Genomic DNA, 27,890 nt, shown 5'->3' on the forward strand with positions numbered 1-27,890 from the left:
ACAGCACAGGAGACTCCTGGCATCCAAGTCTGACTTCCTCAGATGTTCATTGCCAAGTTGATGAACTAATATTGAAAGAAAGATCAAATTTACAATAAGTAATTTCAGGCCCTTCAGCTGCCTCCCCAAATGAAAGAGCAAAGTTCAAAAGCACTGCCTTGCTCCGATTTGACCTCACACAGGGAAGGGAATCTTTGTTCACTGGCTTTTATGTCCCATTCCTACACGGAGACCCTAGGTAGTATGCAAGCAGGACTTTCCAGCATTTACTTCTGTGCTTAGAGGGAAGAGGATAGAGCTCTTTGAGTACTGAATGCCAATAACAGCAGTGTGTTTATTTCCTTCACCACAGCCCACATGAGATTTCACATTTGCTGTGCCAGGGAACTCAATGTGCATTGCCCCAGGAAACTTTGGATAAGTGTAAAATCAGAGACAGACCATGTGTGCAACAGGAAGACAAAGAGAGCACAAAGAAAACAACAAGCCTATGCTGAGAAGCTGAGGATGCACATTAACTGACATGCTGATTTCAACTCCCGAGGGAGTTGAAAGAATCCCGTCCCAGTTTGCTGCCTCTCCTTTCCCCCACTGTGAGCTGGCACCCAAGGAAGGTAAAAGCAGAAAAGCCAGAAGGGGGGATGGGAAGCTGTCTGTGTGTAATAGGGCAAGGAAGGAAATAGCACCAAGGAGATGTAATCAGTCTGTGTGCTGTAAAATCATAGCCCTGATAAAATCCATGGCAGACAGTCCTGTGCTCTCATGGACACAGATTTCATCTCCAGTTCTCATGTGAAGACCAAACACTAGAGAAGCCACATCATTTTGCTGGTGTTTATGAAGCTGTGCTCATACCTCGCCAATATTCAGGTTAATGAAATCCTTGTTTTTCACACTCAATGCTTGGAATACTCCTGAAATGAAAAGCAGGACACAGGAGCTATAAATATACTTCATTCATATTCATGCATGAGCTCCCCATCCCATATCGGGTGGCTGTGTCTAGGACAGGGAGGGCCTGGCACAAAGGCTGGATGCTTAGGGCTGCTGAGTGGTGGTGACTGCTCTGAAAAATGAATTCCTTGGAAGGGGAAAAGTCTTGCTGACTTCAGGCCTCTGTGAAAGCCTCACATCAGGAATCAAAAGGAAATGAATGCCTAAGCACTCAGATTTGGATAATCAGAAATGAAGCCAAGCAATTTGCACTTCTTTCTTCATCTAATTTTTCTCTCAGTACTTCATACTTCTCACAGAATCACAGAATGGCCAAGGATGGAAGGGACCTCAAGGATCATGAATCTCCAACCCCCCCTACCACATGCAGGGCCACCAACTTCCCCATTTAATACTAGACCAGGCTGCCCAGGGCCCCATCCAATCTGGCCTTAAACACCTCCAGGGATGGGGTGTCAACAACCTCTCTGGGCAGCCTGTTCCAGCACCTCACCATTTCTATTGCCACGGACATAACCAGGAAGTATAGAGAAGAAAAAACAAAAAATATTACTCAGGAAAGTTAATTGCGATTCTCATTGAGTTGAGTTTGGAGCCACACTGATGATCACTTCAGTATTTATCCTGCCATTTTACTTGTCTCTACTGCTTCTGCTCCAAAACAAGTGGAACACTGCATGTGAATGAACTAAGACCTATGGTGCCTTGATGAGCAGACAACAGTATCTTCAGCCAATTCAAAAGAAACTGGAGGGAAGTGGTGACAGTGAGTCTGAGTACTGTGGAGAATCGGAGCTGAACCCAACAGGACACACAACTGCTCCACATTTTTATGAGTGAGATTTGGCTAAAAACTGGCTTGGCCCCCTATTCCAATGGGTGAGACACAAGAAAAGGACACAACACAGACTTTGCCAGCATTCTTTACATGCCTTCTGCATTGCTGTGGAGTTTATGAAGCTGGCTCTATTCATGTGGGGAAATTTTCCATCAGCAGCAAAGCATTTTTCTCTTTACAGGAGAAAAGCTATTCTAAAGACAAATGCTAAACAGAGCTACTTTATGTTAGCCATTGAATATACACGCTTTACCTCAGATATTATGCAATATGTTTGATAGCAACCAAAAGTGTTGTTTTTTTTTTTCAAAGGGAAAGAAATTCCAGAGGAAGAAGATACTCACGACTTGCATTCTCTAAGCGAATTAGGCAGTTTAGGAAATCATCAAAATCAATCTGGAACTGCTCATCAGAGTATCGGAGGACGATCAGCTGCAGCAGGTAGTTGTTGAGTTGATATCCTTCCCAAACACATACACAAAGGAAAAAATGAGCAGCCTCATAGAACAGGTAAGAATCTGCAAATCTGTACTAATGTTGAAAACCAATTAATGGGAGGATGTGCAATGACACACATCCACCCAGGAGGTGATCTGATTGTGAAGTGAATAACTAACTCTGACCAACAAATTTTGCAGTCATTGGATATGACAGACAACTCTGTCTCTCTGAAAACTGAAGAGATTTCTGCAAAGCTAGGTGCTTTAATAATAAAAATACTTCTTGATGTTATGCAGACCCACTGATTGCTCTTCATAACAGCTTACTCACTGCCCCTACACACCTGAGGTGGAGATGGGCTCCAAAGTGTTTTCCTTTAGGGTTTAACCCTGCAGTGTTGAGTTTTACAGAGCTCAACAAAAATGTAAACATTTATCTGACAAGCAAGAGGATGGAGCATGCCACTGGCCCATTACTGGCTGCTTCCAGCCCCAGCTTGGCCATGTTGCTTCAAACTCTTGTGGGCACAAGGAAAGCTAAGGTTGGCCGAGCAAGTGCTCTAACTAAAGGGAACTATGATCTTACCAACATCTCTGTACACATTTCGGAAGAGGCTGCAGGGTTGTCACAAAGCAACATGCAGGTTTTCACTTAGATGCTAAAAGTCCATTCAATTTCCCTCCTACATACCTAAAGCCTTCTCTGGGACTTAACGCTTCTTGCAGTTATGGAGTGCCCAGCTGGCATCATTGGTTGCAACCATCTTTGCCTACAGCAAATTTGCATGACTTGTCTTACCTGTAGTGCTCATAGTGCTTGTCTTACCTGCAGCTTTGAGAGCACTGCGAAGCTCATAGGAGGACATGGAGCCAGATTTATCCAAGTCAAATCGAAGAAAGATATTCTATTATGCAAGGAGCAGATGGAAAGTTCAGTATTTCCACATGAAAGGGAGAGCAGAAATGGCATACAAGGGCAAGGTATTTATCTGTGTGGCATAAGCACTCAGGAAAGTTGACAAGACTTTAGACTAGATCTAGTTTGATCTGCAGTAACTGAGAAGAACATCTGGGCCCCAATTCTCTGTCATATAGACAGGCTGTTGTGAAACTTAAGTACTGCCAAACCCAAGCATTCAGAAATGATGAAGTGCTCTTCATAAAAAGAATCCTGTGATTTTTAAGAAGTAATTTTATCTGAGAAGGATGTATTTTTATTTGTCTTCTAACTTCTTTCTCCTAAGGCAGAATCCTGAATCTCTTTTCATGTGTTTCTCTATAATCCTGAAGGTAGAAACTAATTGTTTAACCAGAAATTGAGATTATCCCTTACTCATTTGCTTGTGGATATAAATGTTATAAATACTCATGGTGTACCTGGTGCAACTGGTTTTAATTTTGACCTAAGTATTAAATAATGAAATTGGAGTTCAAATCCATCCTTTTAATGAGATGACAAACACAAATCTCCCTTAGAATATAAGTTAAATAGAGGTGTTTTCACGTTCAGTTTGAAATTTGCTATCAGATATATGTGCAATCTTCTTACAGAAGAAAGGATTTCTCAAGCTTCCTTATTAAAAAACAATGCATCTTTTGATAAAAGAGGTATGACATTAGGACCCAGAATAAGTGTTTGCCATTTCTGATGGCACAGACAAGAAGCAGAGAGCTGCATATTTTGAATGCTTGGGTGAAGTATGAATTCAGAAAAAAAAGCTATTAATGACCATGAGGAAGCAATTATAATGCCTTTATTTGAATATTCAGTCTGTGCCCTGATTCTGAAAGTCTGCTTCTTTTTACTGCCATATACAGCGGCAGGAAAATGTGTTTAAAATTGGAATCAACTTTCCCAGACTTCAGTACTTTTGATTACTGAGAGATCGATAATGTAAATGCAGTGACTTATGAGGTGATTGTTTCCTACTAGAGAGGAATCATCATTTTCTTCTGTGCATCAGTTATGTATCAGTTATCCTTAATTTTCATTTTGATTGGATTCCTTGGTAGCACCCACTACATTCTTTGTCCCAAACATACTTGATTTCCTTATAAAAATCTCTGTTATTTCCAGAAAACCATTAAGGTTTAGCATCATGGAAAGCCAAGGATGTCTTTGATGATCCAAAACAAGCAGTATACTTTTAAAACATTTGTTTTGAGTTTAAATTTCTGGTTTATAAACACTCCTGTCTCTATTTTTGTCTGCATATGCATAATAAGCTAGGCAGGAAATAGCTACTAACATGGAGAAACAAATACAATGCATAATGTCACCTACTATCCATTTCTTCAGTTTTTCCCAGAAAACTTTGAACTCACTGAATTCCAGTTTCCCGTTGCCACTGGTCTAATAATCTGGATTAAGGAAAATAACACATTGTATACAGGTGCAAATTCCAGCTGAATTTACTATTTCTTTAAACATATAACATTACATTGTCTGGTGCCACTGAATCTGATGCAGGATTTATCACGAGGTGCAGCTCAAGCAGTTACAGTCATGGCTGTGGCTGAGATACTTAGGGAGCATAATGTGATAGAAAAACACAGCTGAACAATGCAGGCTCAACAGAATAAGAAGGACAGATCGTTCTGAGGCAAGAACAGCTTTGAATGTAAATGTGATCTAGATGATTCAGAGAATGAAATTACCTGATTAAAACAAATTGCTACTGTAGTTGAAGCAGTTAGTCAACCAATGTGTTATTCAGTATTGTTATCTAGAGATGATGCTCTACTGCAGTGACTCCATCAAAGATTAAATGAGAGTTGTGAGACAAGGCTGGTAAAATCTGGTCTGAAATAATAGTCTGTAAATTAGTGCTGAGAGATGGTGACAAGATGTACCTGGACTTCACCGTTCCTGAAATGTGAGGGTCTTCTTAATACTTACTGTACTTAGTTACTGATGGTCACCTCACTCATATTCCTCTTCCCCTTCCCATCTTACTTTTCAAGACAAAGCCCTTGCTCAGATGGACGCTAGCTCAGCAAGCGTTCACAATGGCCAGTGTGTGCCAAGCAGGGTCTAGCTCACCCTTATTTAAATAGCATGCTTTTGTTTAAGCTTCTGTACTGGTGACATTACTGAGGGCACCCACAGGTTCCGTGGACACTGTCATTCCTATGAAAAATCTGTCTTTGTACCCAGCCGGGTTCTCCTTCCTGGTGTCATGTCAAGACTTTGCTCCCATCCCCACTGCTGCATGGTGACAATCAGGGAATTTGGTGGCACGTGACATGGAATGGACTTGCAAGCATCAACTCAAGCTTACATTTGTGTCCTTTTGCTCCTCCATTTTACTTTAAATTCCACGACCATTATGAGATGATTGTGCCTGCATTCCTCTTGCTTCCAAAGCAGATGAAGAGATATCTCCCCATTAATTCAAAACTATGTAGAGATTTTCTTGGAAGCACTACAAGACATGGAAACTATTTGGTTATAACCTAAATAGTAGGAAATGCCATGAGCCAGGGTCAAGTGTAGACTCTTGTTCTGCTCTAAAACCATGTAAGGATGAGAGGTGAACATGGCTGGCTCCCTACTGAAGCTTGGTTTTTTAAGGGAGGAGATTTAGGACTGGTCTGCTGTTTCTTGTTGCATGTGCATGGTGACGGATCTCCACCAGATTTTAATGTTATGGTCATAGCTTTTACAGGATACAGTTTTATTTGTTTCGGTTTTGTATTAGAAGTCTTTGAGAACATGCTACTGCCATCATGGACTTGAGCAACTGAAGGAAAACATAAGAATTTACTAGTTGAACAAGCAGGACAAAACTCACATATTAGATAGTTATCTTGTCAGAACTGTATCTGTTTTGTCTCTTGTAACAAAATCAACTATCAGAAAAGCGTACTACCAAAAATAGGTGTACCTGAAGAGAAGCCATACAAAATTCAACAGACAGCAAAATATTGCAAACGATGAACCCAGTGGAGAACTGCCAGGGCTGTGATTCATCAAATCTAACATCTATGTCGTCATTTAGCATTTCTCACAGTCAAGCACATCCAGAACAAGCATAATTATACCATTCTTTTCACTGTCTATAGGAGAAGTCTAGAAAGCTAGCACAGATGTAGGCACTTCCATCACAAATGCCTAAATTTAGACAGAAAAATCTTACCCACAAGTCTGTTTGCTGGAGTTCCAGAGTCCAGCTGAATGACCAGATTTACCAGCTTGTCATCTGGCTGTCAAAAAACCCACTGCCTTGATGTCAGTAATTTTTACCAATCTGCTGACTCCTAATTTTCTGACCCATAATTTCCATGCACACCTCTGTCTGGTGAATTCCACTCTACAGACAGCAGACCAGGGTAATACTTCAGTAATCTTTTCCGGATCTTTTTTTAATAACCTGCATCTTGAAAAATCCACTGTTCTGAATTTGAGATTTACTGGTACAGGTGTTCGGCTTGAAGCATCTCCCTCTGAATTATGCAGCAGAAAATGGTCTGTCTTGAAACTCCTAACCCTGAATTTCTAAAGCAAAAATCAGGATACAACTTTCACTTTTATTTTCTTTTCCTTCCCAGTGGACAGTGTTCTGAACATGACATTGCCACACTCATTTCCAATATCCATGACAGGCCCTGCTATGAACAATTATATTCAGTATTTGTTCAGCACCATGAGCACTTATTTAAAAGGATACATCCATAAGAGAAATGATGTTTCGGCATGAAATGAGACTTAACTTCTTGAATTTGATGTCCTTTCCTGAAAAAGGACAATAATAAGAAAGAAATCATTGGGCAAATCTGCCTGTTATAATTCCATAATAGAAAACAGAATTTCATAAGCACTGATAACTGGTTCTTAGGCCTCATGTGGACGAATTTGTGCACTGGAACATGAAGACATCCCACTCTGTATGGAAATCATAATCCAGACAGAGGAGGTATGAACTGAAGACATAAAAGAAAATATTCTCTTCGTTTCTGGTTATACAAAGGGCCTATGGCAGTGCCATGAACTATGTCCAGGTCTTACTAGTCCCATTCCCAGTCTCTCTAGAGCAGAGTAGTGCAGTGTAGAACTAGCCTCACTGAACTGACATGGGTCATGTTGGAGGCAGGGCAGTCAAGTGGTTAATTCACAGACTAGATGATTTTCCAGCTCTGCCCTGGCTGGAGGACACCATGCAAGACTAGTAACACAGCCTTTATTTTTCCATCTGTAAGGGAGCTTAAGAGCAGCTTTTATAAAGTTCTTTATGGCTCTTAACTGCATGCCGCCAAGCAATAACAGAGATTATCAGTACTTACTGTTTTTTAATACTGCATTTAAAACATATTCAAGTTCTTCTGCAGCTACTTCCATGTCCTGAAGTTTAAAAAAGAAAAAGAAAAAAAGTCAAAAAAAAAAAAAACAAAAAAAACAAAACATCTCGTGCTTGAATGTTTCTAGAATAAGACATATAAAAAAACTCAGAAAATATCATCCCATTCACCTGCACTTTATTGCACCTCAGGAAAAGAGAACCATACAAAACCCAGAAAAGGCTAAAAATCAAAGAGCTAGCAAAATATAGAAATGCTACTGTGTGTGAGGCTGTCTGCAAGCAATCTTAAGATGGAACCATCGATTCAGAGGAAGAAAAATGCAGCTGGACACTGAACCATATAGGCTCCCTAGGGACTTGAGTTCTAGTCCTGAACCTCCTGTTGCTCAGTAGGAACTGTGTCCTTCTTCATCTAAGTATAAGGCATGGTGACACCTGGTGCCTAAATGACACACTACAGCTAGGCACACTGCCCCCAAAACGCAGTTTTTGCCTCTCTTGGCCCTGGGAGGGAGCAGAACTCTCTCCTCCTTTCTATCTGTTGTCATCACACACAAAGATTTTGCACTCACCTTTCCTGAGATCTGCTCAAACAGTGCCCGGAACTGTTTTTCTTCCTCAGTTTCTTGTGGACTTGGGGTTGGGTTTGAAGGCTGCAGTATCAATCACAGTAAGAAACTGTATGTGAAGCATGGTGTTTCTCCTGCACACAGTCCCTCTTTGCATCAGGGGACCATAGTGTATCTTACAAAAGGGTACATGTTTTTGAGCATCGTTTGCTTTGATGGCAAACCTTAGGCCTTCCTAGCATCTAGCTTTCTGAGGGGAGTCTCATCCCTCACTGCCTTTCCCTGGATGATTACATAGTGTGCCATTGCTTTGGCTACTTCAAAACCACAACCATCAGCACTGGAAAATGCCTCTTGTCTCATCTCAACACTACACCACTCTGCTTCCACAGTTCTTGAACTACCTTGTTCAAGGAAGCTCTTTCCAGAAGCATCATCCAGGGACTTCAGGCCCCTCTTGATGGCATCAACTAGAGGTGGCTGCATCTCAGCACTTTACCCAGGGCAATTGCATGCCTATAAGCATTTTCAGTCAACTGAGAGCCTCAGTATCATTGCAGGGTGTAGAGCCCTGGATTCAGTCTGCCAATGAGACATGCAACAGCGTCGGGCCATTGCTACAGCTGTGGTGACCATGCAAACAGAGAGCAGTTCTTGTGCCAAACTCTGGGGAAAAGGAAGGCAGCCAACAGCACAGCAAACAATGCAAATAATTGAGCTTTGCTTTCTCTACATAAAGAAGATAAAATATAGGTGATATTTAGCATGCTGTCACCCTCTCAACACTGCTTGGTCATATTTTTTTACCAAATGCCTATTCTTCACTTTGTACTGCTCGGGTTTGGGTGCATTCCTTTAATGATACTGGGCAAATTTACTTTGACCCTGAACGTGGCCCTGAGACCCTAGAAATGAAGGGGTACACTTGCTAGTTGGTCTCTGGAGAAGGTTTCTAATAAAGAGATTCACATAGAATCATGGCTTAGCTTGTTTGCGTAGGAATTCACACCACAATGAGCAGATTAGCTGCTGGGAAATGCTAAAACAGGAGCTGACCTGGATTCACCTGCAATTGGTGCTCAGCAGGCAGGTCAGGCCATTCAGGAATAAAAAGAATTTTATCGCTTCACTGGGCACATGCATTTACCAAGCCTTTCCTTCCAAGCCTTGTGGATACTGGTAGGTTTGTATTCAAAACAAACATAGGTCTGTGGAAATTCTATTGCCTTTTATTTTTTCCACAATAAACAGAATTCGAACAGATATCAAAGGTCACGTGCAACCCCATGCTAACTAAATTTGCACTTTCAGTGCATCTGTGGTAGCTAATAGCAAGCTCTGGTCTATCTGACTGCCTTGAAGCAGCTGCAGAAGTACAGCAACTGTGATTTTGATTGTTATAGCTCTTTTACCATATTCAGCAGAACTGAATGCTTCAGTCACTCACACAAAGCTGGCAATTGTGGAACATTCCTGGGAAATGAATGTGTTTTAGCCAAAGACAGTAAAAGCAGTGTGAGCTGGCTTACACCGAGCTATCCTCTTGCTATTTTAACTCTGTGGACTTACCTCGGGGAGATCAATGGCAACATTTTCATCCAGATCCCTGGGGAAAACAAAACCTTATTCAGTATCTGAAGATGTTCAATGTCTGCTTGGGGTGGAAAGGGCACAAGCTTGCTCATTACATTTTCCAGAGGTGAAAGATAAAACTGCATTTTTTTCTTACTGAACTACTTATGTTTAGACAAAATTAATCAGAGAGATTTTTGCACAATTCAAATTTTGGCATGAGCCGTTATAACAGAATTTAAGCAGGACCTAGTGAGGGCAGAGCCTCCATGCATGCTGTCTGCAAAAGAATTGATCTTATTAATTGTGTATTTTTTTCCTCATTTTTTTTCATACAGAATTGTCACATGGGCAGATTTTGTGAGGAAACAAAGAGGAACCAAACACTATTGCAGCCACATATTACTGAACAGCAGCAGGCAGCTAGCAGTTTTTCCCTGCAAGCTTCCATTGGATTCACCATGGCAAGCCATATTTCTCCACCTCCTATATTCCTCTCCAAAATAGCCAGATTTAGCAAAAATGGGCAAATGCATCTGCAGATGGATTTTTTCCAACCACTTTGAAAGCAACCAAGCAGATGAGCCTTGACCAAGTTCAGCTTCACATTGGAGGGCACACTGCAGGCCAAAAGCCCATTTTCAGACCTTTCCTTATTCTCCTTACTAAGCAAATAAAAATCGCAGAGAAGCAAAAAGTCCTCGGGAGCTTCCCACAATGCGGCTCTGTCATAGGACTGGGCTCCCAGCATCCAGACCCTTCCCAGGAATTGGCAGCCCCATGCAGAGGAAAACATCAAAAGGGCTGGTGCTTTCTGCTGACTTACTCAGTGATGGCCTTCTTCTCTGAAAAGATTCTCAGGCAGAAATCTGCCTCCTGGTGTGGCTCAAATGTGGTTGGAACAAGGATGTAGTCACCTGGTGGCAGCTTGAATCTGTCAGACACTTCCCTTAAATTGATGTAGGTTTTGCTCCTGGCCTTGGAGGCATGGTACCTGAAGAAGTCTTTGCTCAAGTGTTCTTCTCCACCAGGGCTCTACAGGGGATTCAAGGCAGCACTGCATTGGCTGTGGTATACTGAGGGCTACCCCCACCCTCTTCCCAGTCATGCACCAAACTCTGCCTGACACAGTGCAACCCTGACTATCACCCCCCTTGCCCAAGCACTCACAGAACCTAGCTCATGCTTGTTGGCAAGGACTTGTCTTCTCCCACCCAGAGGACAATCTAAGGGGACACTAGAACACTGCCTTCCTGCATAAACATTTCCTGTTATTAAAGATCACAATCCCAGGAGAGGTGTCACAGAGCAGTGAGACTTCACGGTCCTCTTCTGGATGGAGAACATGCCTCAAAAGATTTTCTAATCCAAACTTCACACAGGGACAGGAACCATCATACACAATGAACCCCAAGAGGCTCACAAGATGCAAGGGAGCCAGGCAGGGAGATGACACAGTTACAGGGCTGAGGAGTTTACCCTGGATACCCATGGGACTCCTAAATTCTCCTTTGAAAGGACTCCATCCTAACCAAGTCAAAATTCTCCATGGGGTTTGATGTAACCAAGAAGAGTATTTTAGAAGAAAGGGCCCTAAAAATATCTGATGATTGGCAGGATTGCAAATCTGGAGAAAGATGCTAATATTGATGGTGCGGCTACTGCACTGTAAAAGCAATAGAGCACCTCATAAATGGAGTAGCCGATGCTTAGCATTTCAGCACCAAGCTTCCTGAGTTTACGGCGATTCTTTTGCATCAGTGCTGCTATGAACGTGCAGTCGTTTTGACCATCGTCTTTCTCTGTCAAATGCAGCTTGATTTGTGGATTGGTCCAGAAAGTGTCTGCCAATGTAAAGAACACCAGAACATTTCTCGCCTCAGAATAATACCACAACCACAAAAAAAAAAAAAAAGAGTAAAAGAATAAAAAAGTAAACAAAGAGGACAATTAAGCTGAGGTTTTGCTCAAAATTATTTTTTTCCATTAGTTGTCATGCTTCTTTCCACACAGCTCTGCAGAAAATTAGCCAAATCCTGAAGTCCTTCATGGAGTTAGGTGTAGAAAAGATTTTAGGGCTGATATTTTATTAAGTTACTGTGGTTTAAATAAAGCTGTCAGCTGGGATTTTGTTCACAGTTACAATGATTCCATACTACTGGTGCCAATATGGAGTAACACAGTTCAGATCCACAGTGCTACTTCAGAGCCACATAAACATGCTGGCTGAGCTGGATTTTTGTCTCATTTTACACTTACTGCTGCATTTTAAGTGACTTATTTAGAGCTAGTACGGCTTGTACAAATGTAAGTGAGAGAGAAATCAGATCCAACAAACTTGAGAGCAAAGAAAGCAGTTCCTTTACCCCAAGTCTCAAGTAGGACTGTATTTGTACCTTTGGCTGGCTTCTACTAGCTGAGACTCAGCTGGCCTGTCCTATTTCCACAGTTGTAGCTCTAGGGTAACAGGAGAGGCGTCTGAGAGAGGTTAATGGCTTCTGTGCCTGTTTTTCATTTTCAGAGCAGTATCTACTTGCCTAGAAAATTTCTGCATCCTCCTGCAGTGGATCCCCGGACCCAGCTCCCCTCATGGATGGTCACCTCCCACTTGTGGGCAGTGCTGTCTTCCAGGGCATCTGGAGTCAGGTTGCAGATCTCAACTTTATCAAAATGCACTTTGAAGTCTTCAAATTTCATCCTGAGTGAAAGACATGGGAATTAATGGACAATTATTCACTTCAGTGAAGGATGCCCAGACAAGAACTTACACGCCTGGGTCCCAGGGCCAGACTACCAGTTCACATGGATTTGAATAGCTCCAGTGACCGTGGAGATAAGCTGGATGCCCACAGAGGAAGAAGATAACTTTAATTCATTGTGGTGGTGTAAAACACAAACAACCCTACTGTCATAGTCTGATTTTGACATCTCTTACACCTTTATTTTTACACCAATTTTATTCATTTACAGTTGAGTGTAAGATACAGTGAAGAGACACTGGCATAAAACCTACTGCGGAAAGAAATACTTAACAGACTCTGTCCCCCTCTGTCTGGACTTCCAGATTCCAATCCTGAGTTGCATCCATACTGACAGAGAGCCAACCAAAGGATGGCAGGCATCCACATAAGAGCCAAGTTTGCCTACAGATCATCTGTGCATTCAACACCAGCCACACGGCAGCACTACAAGTGACACACTGTGATGGATTAGCCAGGCTGTGGTACAGCTAGCCTGTCTGCACTGCAGTTAAAGTAATGTTTGGGCCTCTGGTAAGGTTCTTTGGCTCAAGTTTCTCACCCTTTCCTCTATTATGGATGTCTGGGACTTTGTCTTAGCAAAAAACATGCACCAAGCAGAGGGGCAAAAAGTATATTTGGACTTGAATAAAGACACCATCCAGTCCTTGAAGGTGATACGGACACTGCTGGAGCATCATACAGATTGCAGTATATGTATTTTAAACCCAAGCTGGATACATACACATGATCACCGAAAGGGGAGAGTTAATGCCAAAATACAGCCATTTTTGAGTTTCTATGTTGGATTGGTCAAACTTAGCCTACTCAGCATGCTAAGAAGCAGATAATTCATGGGATTTTAGCTAGCAAGTAAATTGGAAAAGAAATGACAAACTTTCTGGCTGGGGAGCTGAGTATTCAGGGCTGAGCAAAGAGCCAGGAAAAGGAACAGCTGGAGGCAGGCATAGTGCATAGAGTGCAGTCCTGGGCAAAGGGACTAAGCAGAGAAACTACTCCCTCCTGACACAAATTCCTGTAGCTATCCTTTTTCTCCTGTGACTAATGCATAACAGATAAAATAGAATAGAAGGAAAGTAAAAGCTCTTCAAGACCACATGTATATCTGTGCTAGTGGCAAATAGGACCCAGCTAGCAATCAGTGCAGCTCACTGGATAGATCATATTCCATTTTTCTGCTGTATAAGAAATGGATTGTCTATGGTGTCAATAATTTACACCTGCTATGGGCCATTTTACAATATTTTTTTCAGTGACGGATGAAACAGTAGAACTTGCGTTCCTGAGATTTTTCCTCTTTCTTGTCAGCTCATACGTACTGCTGGCCTTGCATGCCACAGGCTCTGTTAATTCTTACTATGGTGCTCAGTAGACTATAGCAGGAGCAGTATAGCAAAATCTCTGCCTCTAATTTCCTGGCCATTCTAGGCAATCTGGGGCTCTCCAGAAGCATGCTGCAAAGTAGATGAAAAAATTGCACTTTATGGATCAGAATTGGCTTCTAAGAGATAAAACATCTATTTTGACTTCTGTAGGGCTGTCCTAAATTTCCACTGGTGAAGGTAAGAGAAGACTCCAAGCCTCTGATTTTATAAGGGAAGAGACTAAGGCAAGTTAAAAGCTGATTTCTTAGTCAACAGTAGGATATCTTTTTCCTATTTGGTAGAATCATCATTTCATCTGCCATGACAAGACAGATCTTTACTACTAAAATACTGACAAAATACCTTTGGGAAAGTTAATGAGGTAAGCAACCCTGAGCATGTTACCATGAAGATTTTCTTCAGCTCAGAGAACAGAAAGTTCAAAAGGACTTATGAGATGACTTTGCTCACCTTGGCTGCCTTATCTTGTGTACTATTTCACAACTGTGCTGCCTTTTTGGACTGAGTGAAGCCACCGTGATGAAACAACATTTATTTTCCTTTAAACGTCCTGTAGCTTTTGGTCAATTTTCCCTTCCTAACTTTCCTGTTCTACCTAGCATGAAACCAAATGCAATACATGAGAATAAACAGGAGTATTTCCTCTTCTGCTTCCCCTGTTTCATTTTAACAAAAATGAGTGTGTGCATGAGAAATGACCATTGCTTTTTATGCACATGAAATAAGCTGGGCCCAAAACCTGGAGCACATTTACAGAAGTTGTTCAGAAATGCACAGTATGTTTCTTGGTCTTCCTTTCAGTTTGCAGACACATCAAGAAATGACATCCAAATGACTTGTTGAGCTCTCTGACTGTATTACCTAACATTAGGTCTACTTCAGTAGAAGCTAGTTGTCACCAACAAGAAAAGTGACAGTGCACCTAATGTTATTTGCTAAGTACAATGATAATGTGCATCACAGAGAACATGTTTTGAACTCTTGAAGACCTAATTACTTTGCTACTCACTGTTACTAGCAGCAGGTTTAAAAACACAAAGATCACTCCAGCTTTCCAGGGAGACAAGCCAAGTCACCACCAGAAGTCCTGGTGAACAGGCTGGCTGAAGGTCCCCAGCTACAGAAGTAACAGTAAAGCTACATCTCCTCATTTAAACTGCATCAGCAGTAGAAACAAACTGAAAGCAGGGGAGAAGCAGCTCTCTTCATCTTGTTCCTCATTCTGACCACTTCAGTGTCTTTAGGGATTTACCACAGCCATTGATCATGCAAAGTCTGTATACTTATCCTGATGGGGAAGCCATCAAAGTGTGTCTTAAAAAGGGCAAACAGACAAATGCTCCCTAAAGAAATACACAAAAGTCAAAAGGCATCAGGATAAATAAGTCTGATGGACTAGGTGGAAAGTTTACTGGTCTCAAACTTGTTTGACTGGTTTTGGAAGAATTTATTATATTTTACATATGATTTTTGTCCACTTAACCACTTCATGGAAAATTTCAGTCCCAATGGCTTTTGTTTCTGCTCTCAGTATCTGAGATGCTGTATGAAGAAGACTACCATTTGCCTGGGCGTGGTGAATCTCATTCATTTTACTGACTTTCTGAGGACGTACTTAGCTATCAGTAGCAAAATAACTAAAAAACATCACATGTAAAAATGCTTAAGTAATGTATCAGTCGCTGGTCCTACTTCCATCAGGAGCTATCAAAGTGTAGGTGTATGGGAACTGCTGAGTCACAGCCTGAACCTCTGACTGATCACCTGAGGTGAGCCATGAGTCAGCCAGAGGAGCACAGCTGAAGGCAATTCACCTGTGCTGTAGGAAGGGGTGGTGCCTGGCTCCACCCCTCCTAGACCTATTTAAGAGCTGGCTACCAGAGGGGAAGGATCTCTTCTGGAGATCACCTCTACTGGTGTTTTGTGGGTGAGCCCAGGATAAGGGTAAGCCTTCCATTTATTCTCTTTTGTTATCATAGTCTACTTTGCCTAACACTCTTGTTTATTTTGTGTTTAATATTCTTATATATTAATAGCCTAATATTCTTTGATTGTACAGTAGGATAAACGATTTTATGTGACCAAATGCTCTTTGTCATCTTTCTTATATCACTTGTCAGGCCTGAAGTTAACTTGTGGAAGAAATACTGCTGCTGAATACCTCTCTACATTTACCTCTGTGTAAAAGAGACAAGCATCTGGACCCAGAAAATATGATCAGACACACTGTTAGTAGAGCATGGCATGGCTGACATGAGGTAGAGTAGGAGAGGGAATCTTGTGCAAGTCAGCCATCTGCTCTGTCTGAGGTAGTGAATTTGGCATGAAGAATGCTTCACACTTCTAAAGAAATTCCTACAATTTCCCCCCCCCCCTTTCTTTTCATCTTTTCTTAAATCTTTCCATCATTTCACACATATTCTGGTGTTCTTGTACTTTCTGTAACATAGCATCGCTTATAAGCACTTCCTTCTCTACCAGTGTATCACTAACATCAACCCTGAAGGCATTTCATAGCTAATACAGTGTAGAACAATGCTCCCTTGTGTGCTTCAGTTCCTGTCAGGGATTTAAAGGATATTACAGCCATGGGAGACACACAGTATTTGAAATATGCTAATATCATTAACTAAACTGATATTTAAAACACTTTTTTGTTAATAAAATACATATGTACTCACATGAAAACATGCAGTACCTTCTCTCTCCTAGGAGGAAATTGAGCATTTGATCACTCACATTTCTTCCTTATCACTCATTTTGATCACTCGTGCCTTGATTTTTGACTGGAGTCGCACTCCAACCCTGTGGCTTACCAGAACTCTCCATCATCCAGTGCTGTCTGAGCCAAACGCTTCTGCTCCAATGGGCTGACCAAACGCCACTCTAGAGAGCTGCAAGAAAAAAAACTAAGATATACTGTGAATGATAGAATATTCTGAGTTGCAAGGGGATCCACGTGGATCACAAATCCAACTCTGTCATCAATTTCAACTCCAGTAATTGAATGCAACTCCAGCAGGGTATATGGCATTTAATTTCTCCTCACTCCGAACAATTGGCTGGACACATTTGCAAGCTGCTGTTCTCCCAGATATGTTTTCTTTGAGCAGCACACACAGATATGGATGCCTTTAAAAGATTTCCTGAACCCTACTACCATTTCACCTAGTGGTATAGGCTCAGCTAATGTACCTGGAAGGAGGACTGGGACAAAGATCTCTAGACTTCCCTGAGATGATCCTGCCTGAACTACTCTTTGCGCTCAGCACTGGGACTGCTGCCAGGCATTGGAGATAGGTAAAATGTGGTAGTCATTAACACCAATATTTATTGTAAGTCACAGTTCTCCTTAAAATCTGTTTTTCATCTGTAGACAAACATTTCGACGAAGTTGATGTAGAGGGAACCAAATAGGCTCCTTGCCCTATACAGAGAGATTTGCTGAAGTAGCTGGGTTGCAGATAAAATCCTTGCCTCCTTTTTATTTATCTTTACGTCTCCAGGTGCAGCAGATCAAAACCAAACAAAAATCTACTAAAACTTTCATTAAAAAAAAATAGGAAATGCCCTGATAGCATGTATAGGGCACCTCTTGTGAGGTTTTCAATTCCAGCAATCATTGCAAAAAGTTAATGCAGATTACTGCATTGACCAGCGAGGTTCTCTGCCTTAGCAAAACTTTGCTCTGGTATCCTGAGTCCCAGAAATCCTCCACAGTGCAGAATCAGATCTCTGCTTTACAGGGACAGTGTTTTCAATATACAACCTGAATTGTCAGATGCTTGTCCTGATCTGAACCTCTCTGTTCTTTTGAGATTTCATCACTCATTGTATGTGCCAATTATCCCCATTTTTCATATAAAACAAAGGATTTGAGATTATGCAAAAATATTTCATTGATTTGCATTCAAAGGAATGCTAGAGAGGATTAGAAGTTGCAGGAATTTTAAAGGCCCAGCCAGGTTATGGCTTCTCTCTGTGACATCTGTGTGAACAAGAAAAAACTCACTAGAAAAAAAAAAAAAGAAATAAAAAGGAAGTGAGATGTGTACGAATAAATTGGAAATCTGTTTGTTGGGGGGGAGATGTGTTATTTTTTTACTATATGCTTTTTTTTGTATTATTTGCACTTCATTTACTTTTAGTAGTAGAAGCAGACTGCTTTTCAGACCAATCCGACTGTGTTTTTGTGTCTTCCCACAGCTTTGAATGGCACCACAAGGAGAGAGTCTCATCTAACTATCTTATCATAGAATCATTTGAGTTTGAAGGGACTTTTAAAGGTCATCTAGTTCAACTCCACTGCAATGAACAGGGTTTGCCTACCAGCTTGACCTTGGACATCTGCAAGGACTGGACACCCACCACCTCTTTGGTAGACCTGTCCCAGTGCTTTACCAACCTTATCATGAAAAAAAAAATTCTTATGTCCAATCTAAATCTCACCTCAAGGTGACCTATTCCTAAAATGTTTAGAAACCCAAAACAGAAATGTAACTAGAGGGGGTGACACAATATCAGTTTTAACTTTATCTATAGTAAGATTAAGTATGGATGTTGTGTTACAAGTACTACAGGAACAGGCTTGTATAAAAAAAAAAAATCACTTCAAACATATAGTTTTAGGGAGTGTCTTAAAATTCACTTATCCTATTTATATTAATGCATGATTTTTGCTAGTACTCTATTTTAGGGCTAAACAGTCTGGACAGTGTCCCATTAATTGAGCAGCCCTGAAAATATTGAGGATGACAGCCAGTGTGACAGTAATATTGTTAAGCATATGCAAATCCTTTAATTTAATTATCTGTGAAATTACTGCATCTACAGAAAGCTAGATGTAGAGCAGCAGATTGATTTATTTTTTTGCATGGTGAGTGTATATGGCACAGTGCACGCACTTATCGCTCCAAGGCCCGTTCCACTCCACTTCTCCCCAGGGGTTCCTTATTCTTATGAGCTGCACTTTCTGGCCCTGATAGCTCACCTGCAGTAGAAGGAAGCAGAGAAAATATTGAGTGTCATTAGCTAGGGAGCAGGACTTCTCCAGCACGCATAGGTTGGAGAAGTTGGTGTAACTGGCAGGTTAAAGGTGCACTGCTACAGGAGACGTGGGAGGGAAAGATGGATGGGAATTGGAATCCCTCATTCAGGATAATTCCTTCCATCTCTTAAGAGTAGTAGGCACTCTTTTATCTTTTGACCGTATTTCTCCTTGCCCTGCACTGCTGACAAAAGCCAGAGGGAACGTACCTCATCAATGCCAGTTACAGAGTAAGCATGGCCCTTTATGAGGCCAAAGGGTGTCCTGGCTTCTGACTCGGCAGCACTGCTGGTCTGAAATATGGAAAACAATGTGAATATATCTCTTTTCATGGTGAAGCTGCAAGCAGTAGCTCTTGGTCCCTTCCAAGAATCAGATGGAAGACCAGCAGCTAAACAGCATTGTAAACAGGCAGTTTGTCTTTCTGCTCCATGCAGGCAGTGATGGTGCAATGGTCTCCTCTGAAAGGGAACTCCTTAGAGCTGTGTGATTTTCTTTTTTGGAGCGTTGTGCACTATGAGGGAAAACAAGGTGATTGCAGCCAGGAAATAAAGTTCATTCTTCCCATGTGCTCATACTAATGTCATCATTACCTTAAATACCATAGCCATCACCTGATGAAATATGCTGAATCTTCTTTTCTTTTAGACAACTTTCAAACTAGGGATTACATTAATATTACATATCTATCATTTCATAGCTATTATTTGCAGAGTCCAGTGCATATTTTCAAATGCAGAAATGATAAAACGAAGCTGAGAAAATCAGACCCCATTTCTTACTCACATCAATAGAGCAGCCCACCATTGATGATCTTTTCAGAGCTTTCTCTAGGATTTCAAAGAAATTGTCAGGAGCTTTTTTAACCTCATACATTTCTCCCACTCCACCAGTGAAATCCTCCATGGCTTCTATTGTACTGCCTCCTTTCAGAGCCTCATAGCTGCCATTCAGCCTGGAAAACACATGTGAGACATGCTTTCAAAACTTTGAAGATATCCATGTGTGAGAGCTTTCTCACCATAGGTATAAAATTGCAGCAAGGGCACTCAGATCAAGAGAGGTGTCCCAGATCGCAACCGAGAGATATGTGAGGTGTATTGGGAACCTTCTGCTTTCCTTGTTCTTTCCTTTCTGATTCATTTGATCCTCCATACCTTAAAGCCTGGGGGTTTTCTTTTGTTTGTGCCAGTCATCAGGTTGGCAAGGGCTGATATATTTGCATTATCAGTGGCTAGCTACCTCCCAAATCAGTTAAAAATCTAGAGTTAGCCAGAACCATCATTTGAGTATCAGCAGTGACACAAATGGTAGGGTTCAGGCTTTGATCGAGCTCTACTGCTGTAATATCAGATTGTATCTAATGATCTGATGGAAGATGGATGAGCTCAAAAAGGATAGACATAATATCTTTAGGTCAGGGCAGCAGCAAATGATGATAATAATAATAAGAAAAACAGGATAGAAGCTGTTAGCTTGAATTGTGTATAATGTATGTACAAACTGTGTATAATGTATGTACAAATAATGAACTGTGAATGTACACTGTGGTATACCAGACTTACTTGGCATAGGCTTTCTCTAGTAAAGCACTCCAAAATTCATTGTGTTCAGCTGAATGTACGAATACCAACCGGTCTTTGAAGGTGGGCAATCGATCATCAATCACAACATCCAGCCACTCATTGTGCTGCCAAAACTATTTAGAAAGGATGGAATGTGAATTGGTTGCCAGCATGTCATTTCCTGAGCATAAGAATTTGGTGTTCCAGTGCTTTTAAGCATTAGTTAGTGCCAATCAAAGGCTTTCTCAGAAGTCAAAGATAAACCATCTATTCCTACTAAGCTATGATATGTTGGTCTGAAGGAAGGACACAGTTCAACTCTTGATTCATCTTTAACACCTTATCTCCTAAGAGAGGTTAGGAGGGAAAATGAGAAATGATTTATAAAGCCATATTTTGCTTCATAGAGACTGACTGTGTATATCTGTCTGTAAGAGGCTGTTTCTCAAAATGCAAACAGCAAAGTGAGTTCAGCAATCTCACTTTCTGTCAAGTTTTCTCTGGAATAAGTGACAGCCCCACCACAAAGCAAGACACAACGTGCAACAGTCAACTGACCAGAAATGTTATCATGCTGTGCCAGATGTTCATCTTACCTGGAAGTGAAATATCCCAGCATAACCTGGCCCAAAATTTTGCTCCAATGGCACTACTCTTGCTAGTGTTTTCTCATTCAGTGTGAGAGAAGCTATGGCTGCTAATAGCCAGCAGTCACCTGTGAATTGAGAAGGGGGAAGAAAAAGCTTCATTTTCTTCCATTTGAGAGGAAAAGAAGGTGTTGTGGGATGAGGGGAGATGTTGTCGCAGACAGCTGCCATCCCCATTGAAAAGTTATCCTGTGTGTCCCCAGGAAGTGTCCGTGACCAGTGAGTGCAGTTGGGAAGTGCTAGGGGATGAAAAGCTCCTTTGGGCTCCCAGTACATTTGCATGGTGATCTTTCCTTGGCCTTGAATCCCACTGCACCAGAATGATACTTGGCAAACATGGAAGCATGCCACCAACAAGGTGGTTATGGGCAAAGGCAGCATGGGAGGTGACTCCAGCCTGATTGCTGCTATTGGTTCAGGAGGGACAACATCCCCTCACTTGTGAATATATGCCTACTGCTCTACACAGGCTGCAGAGGAATCACTCACCAAGATCCCCTTGGCAAATGTCAGTTCTTGTGGCTCCTCCGAGGATAAACTTGGGATCTTTGACAATGTCCTGGAAGAGTGGGAGTGAGACATAGAATGACTGAAAACATGCCAGAAAATACCGCTGTCACTCTGACCCCAGATGTGTGGCACTCTGCATATGAACCATGTTTTCCTGAGCATTGTAGCCACCACAAAGAACTAGATGTGGAATCCCTACTAATTAATTGTAATGTAGAGCAATTAAAGAATTAGCTATCCTCATTTCTTCCAAATTAGTTGGCTGTTAATGAAAGGCTGGCATTGTTTGTTCACCCATAAGCAATTATTAAAACATAGTACATCCTTGTTCAGAATCCCAAAGTTAAGCTACAAGCCTGGCTAACGCTTACTTTTTTTTTGTTCCTCAACAGCTGAAAAAGAAAACCCTAGAATTGGCAATTTACCTCAAACACAGTATTATGTCTTGTATTTACCTGCACATAATATGGACTTATGGTTGTCAAACACTGTATATTCTATTTCCTTCTCAAATAAGGAAACAAAAAAGTAGACTCCAGGCTTGTTTGTTTTATATAGCTGGTTTTTAGGAGTTGTTTTTTAATACTACCCACCCTTGTATGCTCCGAAGTTGGAGAGAGTATGTGATCATGATGGCATTAAAGTAATTCTCAAGTATCTCAGCAGGATAGAAAAATTGAAGTGGTAAACCCACAAAAGTGGCAAAACCCCCCTTCCCTCCTCCCCTTTCCAATGAATGGTAAATTGGATTGAACTGAGTAGGAAAGAGAGGAGGATAACATGTAATATTCTACTGGAAGATTTCCCTGATATCCTACTGCAGACCTTTTGCCTGAAGTTCTTTTATTCAACCATCAGTTTGCCAAAAAAAGGCAAACTAAAGAAGAAGGAAAAACAGCAGAGTTCATTCAATCACTTAACCTGTGCAGTTGTCCATAAGGAAATTGGGTTACTCTTGGTTCATGTCAGTGCATTTTGTGAGGCCATCAGGGTAGGATACAGCTAGTTTTGTTCAGCTTCCTACAATTACTCATGAAACATCTCTGCTGCAGCTTGGGCTGTGACCAGATAATCCCTACTGCTGTTCTCATTTTTGGCAGCAAAGCCTGGGCATGCCCCAAATGTGCAGCCTGACTTTTTGGTCTGTCAGGTCATGCAATGCTTTGTAAAGATTTGCAGATGGCAATGGGCTAGTACTGATGCTGAAGGGAACAGCGGATGTACTAGACAGAGTAGTTGGCTGTTTGCAGATATCATGCCTGAGAGTTCAGCTAAGATGCACACAACTTGCATCATATCTGAACATTTTTAAACAAAAAGCACAGGTGTGTTTTTTGGACAGTCAGAGCAGGTTTACTGCAGCAGCAGCAGTACGAAAAGATCGTGCTGTATGTCATTCCATGATGGGCAATGCGCAAGCATTGTCTAGTGAGCCAAGCCAAGGCATGCCAGCGCCACTTTTTCATTTCCTCACCCCTTCCTAGTACATTTTGTTGTATTCATCCACTTCCTGTGAGGTGGCTGTGCCCAGAAGACATGACCAGCATTACAGCAAACCATGCAGCTCATCACATCAGCCACCTCCCTGCTTACAAGAGCAAGTTAGCCATGACTTATCTGTTGATGAGTAAGCTTCTCTTGGCAAAGTTACCCTCCAATGGGTGGCTTGTGCTGATCCACACAGCCTGTCTCCATATTGCTGAAAGCATTTACACAGGTCTGAGGTGTTCGAAACTCTCTTGTGGACTGGACAAACAGGAGGGAAGAGAGGAACATCTGCAGACTACTGGTGAATGTGTTTGAAATGGCCCTGGCTATAGCAGCTTAAGCTTTCTGCTTTGTGCCCACAGAGCCCACAGTGCTGATCTAAGGCAACGCTATCCTGAATCCTCTTCAAAGCTCTTCAAAGCTCACATTTAAGACAAGCAGTGAGTGACCCAGTCTTTCAGAGAAAATACACATCCCTGTCGAACATGTAACAGGGACTCTCCCATAGCACCTGGAGCTTGACAGGTCACCAACTCTATTCCATCCTTGTCAGAGTGCTATGATGAGGGCGAAAATGATCCAGGTACTATATCTACGTGTGAACTTACCTGGCTGTCACTAGCTGATAAGTGGCTTTCTGTGACTTCAGTGCTGGAGAGAGCGGTCCTTAGAGAAAAGCCGCAAGTCAGCACTCTCCTGTCATTAACACTCTATTTGGACAACAATTCTCACTGCCTACTGCCAGTTTTAGCTACTGAAGCACACACTGCAGGAGCCAATGAGCCAGTTCTAACAGCTGAGGGGAAGAAAGAATCACTTAGATGGCTGAGGAAAATGGCACACAGCCTCAGAAAAGAAAGCAACACCTACGAAGCCAGTCCCACAGAGGCACCATATGGGCAGGAAGCTGGTTTCATATTTTGTTTGCCTTTGCTGTGGAGGAGGTAGTGGTAAGATTGTATCCCCAGTGTACCTGGCACAGGGAAACCAAACAGCACTTCCCTGTCACCTGGCCCACCTGCTTGTTAAATACAGCCAGTCATGTGTGGATGGGATGGGAGTGATAAAAGCACAGCTCATTGCCTTTAGACATGAGTATTGTGATGGCTGATAATGTAGCTGATCTTCAAGAACATGCCTTATTTTAGCACTAGTGCTTCTGGAGAATGTGATTCTCACAGCAAGCACTGCATTTAGCAGTTACCAAGAAACTCTGTGTTAACAAAGATACTGAAATACACTGACACAGACATAAATGCTGCTGAGCACTGTGAGTCATTGCTCTTTGCCTATTACACAGCTCTACAGCTAATAAATGAGAAAATGTTTTCAATCTCTGTGTCTAAAGCAAGCACAAATGAAAATCAATGAAAAGGAATTTAAAGGACTTTGAGTGGACTTGTGTCACGTTCTCTGCTGCACAAAAGAAAACCAAGCACTGCAGATTTATGAGTGGAAGTTATAAAAATACTGTTAAAGGAATTTTCAGTCTGGGTAGTATATAAATTTTAATCAGTTCATTCAGAACATTAAAGGACAAAGCCTAAAATTAGGCCCTGCATTCATGCACAGCAGATAGCAATTCAAGGTTTCACCTGCAGAAGGGTGTTGCCTAGAAGCAGGGCAGGGCAATGTTCAGGGAGATGAAAGGAGGCACCTGTACCTCTCCTGCTGTCTATGTTTCTTTAGAGTTACCGGAAGATAAATGGCATCCCTTGGGTCTCTGTCACATATGGGAGATATGTGGAGATCTAAGAAAAGCTGAGGCTGTTCGCTGGGGTGTTATTTTTTGTTATTATATTTCTCTGTCTGTTTCTAGTATATAGTTCCTGTCAGACCAATGGCTGTTTATATTAGGATAATTTCCTTATTATTCCTCCTATAAACCATAGGTAAAATATATTTGACTTCCTTTTCTGGTTTTTCATTCTTTGTCTTACAAGTCTCTAGCTTTCCCAGACACTGAGCTATTAGAAATAAGTGACAGATATACCAGTTTAACAGTTGAATTCAGATATAAATTAACAAGGAAAGAGAAGGAGAAATACAATAAGAAAATGGTAATTTATTCTTAACATTATTCTGAAATTTTACTAAGGCCTAATTTCAAAGGTTTCATTTGCAAGGGACAAGGGATTACCAAACTAAACTGCTAAATATCTTTCTGACTCTCCGAGCACTTAAGATTTATGTAGAAATCTAGGTGTTGCCCTGGTGCAGCTCGCTGTGGTTGAAGACTTACAGACTTAGGGTGGCTGAGGGTCTGGTTCACAATGTGTACAAAGGTCTATGCACATGAAAACAAGGAAAAAGCCTTTACTCCCATTTCTGAACTATATCAAGGTTCAAATTTGAGGGTTAACATTATTTTGCCCTGCAATTGCCTGCATGCATTGTACTACGCTATGCTTCAGTGGAGCCACTGTAAAACACTGGTAGGCAAAGCAGGCAAAACCAGCCACCAAGAAGCAATTTGAGCTCTGATACCCACATGCAGGGGCGATGCTGTTGGGCTCACACTGCCAAGGCACACAGCTTGGCCAGCTGAGCTGAGATATCAACCTGGCACCTGCTCCAGGCTCATACCCCACCTGCAAAATGCTAAGTCAAAATGATGTTACAGTGATTGTATTCACTGCTGTAAGTATATATAAGCATAAACATAATTATAATGTGAATATTTATACTTGTAAGTGTATAAATATACTGATGGTTAATAGAGATGAAAATAATTCAGCTTAAATGCTGAGGAGTTAGAGGAGAGTTAAACCTTGTTTTTTGGGTCCTCAAAGCCTCCCCTGAGCTGTATCTCTTGCTGTGCTGCTCACAGAAGTTCAATTTTTTTTTTATCTTTTCTTATTTTTAAAATTTTTTTTTTTTTTTTTGCATGGTGGAAATTGGAGCAGAGTAAAGGCAGAGACTGTATCAGGTGACTTATTTATCATAGAAAAATTTCCACTTCAACTTACAAACTCCCAGAAGCTGAGAGCAGTAAGAACAACAGGCAGACCACCCTCTTCTCTCCTGGAGTGCCACATACAGGGACACAGAAGCTCTCAGCTGCTACCAGTCACACCTTGGAAGAAGGCAACTCACACCTCCAGCCTGCTCTTGGGGCAGCCCACAGCCTCCCTGTCTTTCAGGGCAATATCAGACAAGGTGGCATCAGTGCCATTGGGGCCATCTCTTGGGTTTTCATAGCTGAAACTTGTTGAGGAGTAACAGCTTTAATAACACCGCAGTGGCACTCCATCAGCTATCAGACAGTAAGGCATTTGAATGCTTCTCATGGATTAAGTGAAGCTAAAATATAAACCCAGCTTTAAGCTTCTTTTGTTCTTTGTCGCTCATTATCACTATCGATAAAAGTAAGCTATCTACTAAGTGAGAAGCTTTCAGACTATGAAGGAAAAGAGAATAAATGTCAAGCATTAGCAAAGAAACGAAATTAGCCACAAATTTTCTGTGGCTACTAGTTAAACTTGGTTGATGATGGATTTGTGATCTGAGAGCATGTGACTGGTGAAGCTTCAGGCTATCACTGCGTTATTAATGACTGTTATGCAAGATGCATTAAGAGATGCTCATCGAGCCCTTGGCTACTGCAGAATGGCTCAGTGACTGTGGTATGTGCTTCATGAAGGAAGCATCTCATTTTTAAAAGTGAAAAGTTTTTTTTCTTCCTGTTTAGCCTTAATTATGAATTTCCTCTATTAAGAACACTTGTTGTTTAGATAGTTATCACATCACCATGATGCATTCCTTGCAAGCTCTCACATTTTCATCTTTACACTACTTTTGTTTAGCAATAATGTAGAAGAAAAGCCTGATTAGAAATTACTTATGCATTTATATAAACATTTGCACATTAAGTGTGCCTGCACATTAAGCTACAGGAGGCAGAGCAGAAGAAAAACTACATACAATATTTAAAATGAAAAAACTGAAGGCCTTCAGACGAGCAAGGGAAAATGGACAAATTATAGGATTTTTCAGGACAGTCTAAAAAGTTACGTGCTTCAGAAACACTTGCAACGTTTTATGAAAGATTTTAGCATTTACAACAGTATCCCTACCCTTCCACTCCTCTCTGCAGTTGTAAGCCAGCAACATGCAAATCTGCATTTGCTGGAAGGCAAAACTTTCCAGCTCTTCTCCTTGCTGAGAGGACAAGACCTCACAGAAGCACTCCAAGCAGACATCACGCTTCACTGCTGGATGTAGCAGCGATCCCACGGAACAGTGGGCTGAGTGGACATTGTGTACTTACCCCAGGCCTCTTCCAGAGGAAGGGAATCGGTGGCTTTTCACTGAAGAAGAGGGAGGCATTACTGGCGGGGAAGTCAGGGTCCTCAAAGAGGCAGCCACTGCGCAGGCACTCCTGCTTCAGCTCCTGGTAGCCCTTCCCTGAGCTGTGGATGGCACGTGCCTCCTGTGGCAGTGGCGGTGGCCTTGGCTTTGAGTCGTGGAGGAGGTAGGGCATGGTTCCCAAAAGGGAGAAGTGCAGTGGGCTGAGGTCTAGCAGAAGAGGGCAGAAGGGGAGAAATGAACGGGAGCAGATCCGAACAGCACGAGAGGTGATGAACACCCTGAAAGCAAACAGGGAGTGAAAGCGTCTGGCCCGGACACACCAGCTGCTGGGGTGGAAGCGGGAAGGTGGTGCCAGACCCTCCCTGGGGCAGGGCTGCTGTGCCCACCCGGTGGCAATGGGCCCACCCGGGGCCTGGCACCACTCCCGGCTGCCCCAATGAGGATGTGGGGACAGGCAGGAGGTGGCTGCTGACTTCAAGGTATGCAGCTCCTGAGGAAAGCCCTC

At 41.9% G+C, this 27,890-nt stretch overlaps 1 protein-coding gene across 1 annotated transcript; it reads right to left on the bottom strand.

Moving 5' to 3' along the window:
* CAPN9 (calpain 9) lies at window positions 1-27,557 on the bottom strand. Its single transcript, XM_042885197.1, has 20 exons — window positions 27,345-27,557; window positions 21,566-21,635; window positions 21,026-21,144; window positions 20,430-20,563; window positions 19,651-19,819; window positions 19,074-19,157; window positions 18,722-18,807; window positions 16,634-16,711; window positions 12,211-12,371; window positions 11,360-11,517; window positions 10,500-10,708; window positions 9,671-9,707; window positions 8,105-8,185; window positions 7,516-7,573; window positions 6,903-6,967; window positions 4,517-4,585; window positions 3,059-3,137; window positions 2,137-2,253; window positions 856-914; window positions 1-65 (listed from the first exon to the last, which is right to left on the bottom strand). The coding sequence occupies exons 1-20, from the start codon at window positions 27,555-27,557 to the stop codon at window positions 39-41; spliced, it is 2,073 nt and encodes a 690-aa protein (XP_042741131.1). The 3' UTR covers window positions 1-38.
* Window positions 27,558-27,890: the final 333 nt, after the last annotated feature.

The sequence above is a fragment of the Lagopus leucura genome, unplaced genomic scaffold (genome assembly GCF_019238085.1).
Source record: "Lagopus leucura isolate 7727_CA_CO unplaced genomic scaffold, USGS_WTPT01 Super-Scaffold_73, whole genome shotgun sequence".
Taxonomy (NCBI): domain Eukaryota; kingdom Metazoa; phylum Chordata; class Aves; order Galliformes; family Phasianidae; genus Lagopus; species Lagopus leucura.